The sequence below is a fragment of the Terrapene carolina genome, unplaced genomic scaffold (assembly GCF_002925995.2).
Source record: "Terrapene carolina triunguis isolate 2854851 unplaced genomic scaffold, T_m_triunguis-2.0 Scaffold926, whole genome shotgun sequence".
Lineage (NCBI taxonomy): Eukaryota > Metazoa > Chordata > Testudines > Emydidae > Terrapene > Terrapene triunguis.
In genome coordinates, this window is record NW_020665277.1 from 5,707,879 (window position 1) to 5,713,402 (window position 5,524).

The 5,524-nt window shown below is 54.3% G+C and overlaps 1 protein-coding gene across 1 annotated transcript; it reads right to left on the bottom strand.

Annotated features, from left to right (window-relative positions):
- Positions 1 to 462: 462 nt before the first annotated feature.
- BTBD18 (BTB domain containing 18) lies at positions 463 to 5,297 on the bottom strand. The gene is made up of 2 exons (XM_029913779.1): positions 5,171 to 5,297; positions 463 to 2,522 (listed from the first exon to the last, which is right to left on the bottom strand). The coding sequence occupies exons 1-2, from the start codon at positions 5,295 to 5,297 to the stop codon at positions 463 to 465; spliced, it is 2,187 nt and encodes a 728-aa protein (XP_029769639.1).
- Positions 5,298 to 5,524: the final 227 nt, after the last annotated feature.

Consider the following 5,524-nt stretch of genomic DNA (forward strand, 5'->3'; position numbering starts at 1 on the left):
AACACAGGCTGCTCAGCAGAACTGAAGCAGTGGTAAGATGATTCAACCACACAGGTCAGCAGAGCTCCAACAAAGTAGTAGGTAACACTGGGGCCACCCCGTTCTCAGTCCTACTGCATCATCGAGTGACCAGTGCATTTCTTGTTTAAATCCCAGTGACATCCCTGTGTATGGCTCAGCCCCATCCCAGAATTAACGGGGGGGGGGGGGGAGATGCTGCACCTCCATCCTGGCTTAAACCCAGCTGTGCCCTCCAACTGATCCCTGTCCCCCCCCTTGCAGAACGGTGGGAGAGCTCTTCCCACTATCAGGCTCCGCAGAGCTCCCCACTCCAACAACCTGATTCATTTTGTTACTAGCAGCTTCCCATAGTCAGTCTCAGCTATGACAGCTACCCCTCAGTGGCCAGTTGGCTGTGATGGCTCCCATAAGCTAGACTCCCTCCCCCTCTGCTATAGACCACTAGTTCAGAATGTCCACCTCTTCATCAGACTCCGAGGAGGGGTCAGGCCTGACACAGGTGCTGCCAGCCGGTACCAGGGCCTCCTCAGCGCCGGCCATGATGTCAATCTCGTCGCCCTCCGGACTGTCCGGGGGCTGATGGTCCAAAGGGCCATGCTTTGGGCGGCTTTGGGGCAGCCCCCAGGGTGCCTGAAACTGGGACCCTGTCTCCGTCCCAGCAGCCTGGGTGGTGCAGAGTCCCTGCCCTTTCCCCGTGCTGCCTTCCGCAGGAACACGGGGCAGTGGGCCCGACGGAGCCTCCCTGCTGGCAGCTGCCAGCTGCGGATGCTGAAGAGTCTGGGGGCTGGCGGGTGCCAGGGGCACTGGGCTGCATGAGGTGGGGTGGTGACCGCTGGAGAGAGCCCTCCTGGGTGCAAGATGGCCACCTGCAGGCTGCCCCGGGGGATCCCCATCTGCAGTGCTAAGGGCGGAGTGACCACCCCCCACGTCCCATCCTGGCAGGGGGCCCTTCCCTGGGTCGTCCCACTCTGGCCACAGCTGCACCTCTGGGGGATGCCACTCCTCGCCTGCTGCAGCAGCACTCACGGGTGTTGTATTCGGCCCACGTGAGGGGCCCATGGACGGGGCACAGCCTGCTGTCCCTCCTGGCCCAGCAGTGCCCAGACCCTCCACACCACTGCCTGAGAGCAGCAGGTCCAGCATCTGCTCCAGCGGGGCTGAGTCCCCAAACTCCTCATTCTCACTCAAGGGCTCCAATGCCGCCATGTCCAGTTCGTAAGGGTCCCTGCAGCCTCCTCTCCCATCTGAGGGCCCCTGTTCTACCATCGCCTGCTCAGGAAGCGGCACAGCCTCCAGCCTTCCAGCCAGCAGCTCAGTGGAGCTGGCTGCCCGCGTCTCTGCCAGCTCTGGCCAGCGCGTAAAGTTGTGCGGTCTGGAGCTGGGCGGGGAAGCAACACGGGAGGTGCCTGTCTCTCCCATGGTCACTGGAGCTCCTTGGGGCTCCCTGGCTGGTGGCTCTTGTACCACCTCCCAGCAACTCCCGTTGACGACCTTCCTGAGCTTCACACTACCCACATGCCCCTTCTCTGGGGTAGTGTCTGAGCCAGAAGCCGATGCACTGGAGCTTCGCTTCCTGTTGCTGGTCTTTGGAGGCACAGGGAGGCTCCCAGCATGGCAAGAGGGGCTGGCCTGCTCTAGCCCACCTGCTTCATCCCAGCCTGGGGTCTTCTGCCGCCAGAGGCGCCGGATGGACGTGGGGGTCTTGCCGGGTGCTGCAGTGGGGGGTGCCTTTGCGGCACAGGCATTGTGGGGGGGCGGCAGTTTCAGGCGGCTGAGCTTGATCTTCCTTGGCAGTGGTGAGCAGTCTGTGGTGCAACCCTCGCTGGGAAAGGCCTGCTCAGCGCTCCTCTCGCCCGGTGACCCTTCAGCCTTGCCCAGTGTGCTCCCCACACCGAGGCTCCTGTCTAAGCCCAAGGAGCGGCTCTTGGTTCTCATGTTCCCAGTCTCCACAGGAGCCACTGCACCCTGCATCCCCGGCTGGGCTCCCCCGTTCTGAGGTACTACAGCCGCCCAATACTTGGCGCTCTCCGCCTGACAGGCGGTGCTGCTGGCACGTACCCCACCATCACCTGGGGGCTTTGCCGTACGTTGCTTGCCTGCCACCAGGGGGTGGAATGTCCGTGGGGTGGTGGGAGCCGGCGGACAGGCCTGCGGCACGACCCTAGCAGAGATAGGAGCCAGGCTGGGCGGCTGCAGGCACTTCCGGTTCAAGCGCCGACCCAGCACCTGTTTCACCAGCTTCCCACCCTCCAGCTGCAGCGACTCCAGTTCTGCTACTTGGAACTGCCGGGCGGCAGCCAGGATATCCCGGGCCTCCTCCCGGGACACTTCCATCTCTGAGGTGTATAGGAAATCCACCAGCTTCCGCAGAGTCCCGATCTTCAGACCCCGCAGCTCCAGCACCACTTTGCACCCCTTGGAGGGCATTTGCCTCTCCAGGCACTCCATGAAGAAGGGACTGCAGGCGGAGAGAATGCAGCAGTGAGCGGGTACAGCCTCTCCTGCAAACAAAGGAGTGGACCATCAGTGTCATAGGTTAGCTGGACTCTGCTACTGCATTAGCTATTACTACCCTGTTCCAACCCCTTTAACAATGGTGCTTTATTAGGTTTGGGTTGGCCTGCTCTGTGCTGCTCCAGTCCCCGAATATGCATCCTCTCAAGAACCCTGCTCTGTGTGGGACTCGGCTCCTCTCTATTCGGTATTAATAAACCTCACTTATGCAAGAGGGCAGTTCACATTTTAACTACCCCAAAGCCCTAGTATCGCCAACCCACAAAAATTCAAAAATCAGGAGTTGGACCCCACCCCAAAAATCATGATATTGGCTTAAAATCGTTATTTTTATTTGCCTTCTGATTTCAGAACCTTTCGGGGGTCCTTGCTTCACTTTTTCCAGCTTTCTTCCACAAGCACAAGGAAGGCTAGAAACACACTTTAAAAAAAAATTAAAGCAAAGATTCTCTTCCTCTCTTCCAAGTCCCGCAGCCGGGGCTATAAGAAAAGCACCAAATATTGCAAGACTCATGATAAAAATCACATGAGTTGGCAACACTTCATTACGGTTCCTGAGGCAGCTCTAACTCAGCCTGCTTATGCTGGGATTTGGTTTCATTCTCGTCTGAGGAGAGATCACATCTCCATGGCCCCCTCTCCAGCCTTTCTTCCCCGCCCCCGGCAAAGGAGGCCACTCCCCGAGTCACTTCTTAGTAGCAAAGACCGTGCTTCCATACTAGGCGGAGGGTAATGCAAGTGGATGCTTTTATTTCTGAGGTTCCTTCCATGGCTCCAGTTAACTGCATCGACAGCCAAATAAAACTAACAAACCCCACTTGAAATAAAATTAAGCTGTCTGCTTCCTTTAAAAAAACAAGCCACCCACACTTTTCTCCGTATCCCTTTTCTATCCCATGACACATGGTCCCTGAAGAGAAACTACGCAAGGGAGGCACCGTAAGGGTGGGGCTCTGGGGAGAGCATGCATAAGCTACTAGGGAGGCCTGGGTGGTTCAGCACTGGTCCTGGGGGTTGGGGGCAGGAGGAATACTGGATGAGATCGGTGTCCCAGGATTGTGCCTAAGAGGACAGACCTAGAGTGTCTGGACTCTGCCCAGACCCAGTGGGCTGGAAAGCATGTGGGGTCCAAAGATTTGGGTCCAATCCAGCAGTCGCGTGACTATCCACAAAGGGGAGACTCAGACAGACCTGTGCCCTGGAGGAGCAGTGATTTTATTGAGAATGTATCCACTTTTCTGGGTGCCTCTCCTGCTGCCTTGAACCCAGCCAGCACCCCCAACCCAGCCTCTCCCTAGCACTGCTGCTTAGGGCAGCTCGGAATACTGTAAGGATGGCCACCTTGGCTGCACCCGTCTTTGGTTCTTTAGGACGTCCAGCCAGGAAGTTGCTCCAAACCCTCCCCTCCAGAAGAGGCGGAGAACCATAGGGGCAGGTACAATGCTGCCAGAGTTTTCAGTATTTCAGACTTCAACCCGGATGTTATCTTAAAGGAGGGATTTTATTTTTCATTTAATTTCCTCTTTCAAAAACCACCTAAGAAAGAGGACATTGAGCACTGGCACATCAAGGCAAATGTTATTTCAGCGAGAGACTGACAGGCATGTCTCTAGCTACAGAACAGCTGGTTTATGTGTCTCTGGAGTTCCATTCGGACACAGCCAAAGCTACCAGCCAGCAAGAAATAAAAGCTTCCTTACATACAGAAACAAACAATATACAGTATGAGCAAGACAGTGAGATGCATGGCCATGTTCCCCAAACACACACACTCTCTCGTGTCCATAACTAGAGTCCTGGGTCTTGGTTCACACTCTATGTGCACCATCTGCTAAAAGTAAGATTCTGAAACAAAGGGCCAGGGAAGCATATGGAAGCCTCACTGATTCGAAGGATGCCACTCCCAAGACACTTCTTCTTAGCAGCAAAGACAGTACTTCCGATGAATATTAAAAAAATTAAACTTTGCAGAGCAGCGGGGACCTTGCTTATAGATGCAATGAGATAGGAGGCTGTTGCTTGAAACGTCCCCTCATCCAATAAAAGTTTAAACAGAATAACAAGACACTTACAAAATATTAGTGAGACAGTCGCCCCCACGCTTAACAAATCAGGAAGCTTCAAGATTAGTTTGATTAATGAGTCAGAGACTTTCACAGACCAAAATATGCTCAAGTTGTCAGCTGAACATGAAGCAGCTGAGGGCAAAGTTCATATAAAATGGTCTCACAATGCTCCAATCAAGGATGTACACTTAATTTCCATATGTCTGCTGACAGATATCTGGCGCCATGTAGGAAGGCTGCTATTTGCAAAACCTCTTTGGAAGTACTTCCACTTTTGTGCAGACTTTTTTCTACTTATGATTCCCAAACATAATCAAGCCCATCAGTGCCGCCTATCACACAAGGCCGCATCAGTATCACGGTCCCCAATGATACAACAGCCACTGCAAACAGCAAAGCTAAGGGCTGAGCGTACGTATAGTGCCCTTTATGTTAAAATGTAACTACATACTCATGTATAATTAATATTCTATGGAAATGTACATCAAATCACATCATTAAGAGCACGGGCAAGGTGACAATTCAGCAGATACAAGAAAGGTGGGTACCAATCCCCTCTTTCAGGTTACCTTCTGCCTGCAGGATGACATCACAGAATACATCTGCCCTCTGCTGGCGATGGAGCTGCAGGAACGCCATGCGCAGGAGGCGGGAGTTCCGATAGAGAATCTTAGAACCGGCCACAGGGGAGCACATGTCAGCAGAGCCTCCCGCTCGTTACCAGACACCAGATTCCCTGCAAACAGAACACAGTCCTGGGAACGCAGCCGGCTCTATCTAGCAGAGCTCCCTTGGTGGATTTGGTACTCCTAAAAGTGAAAGACTGGAGGCAGGAAGTGAGCCTATGCAAGCTTCTGCCAAACCATCTCCCCCTGGAAGGGCAGTGACTGTTATAAACTATTTTATTCCTGGCTCAATGATAA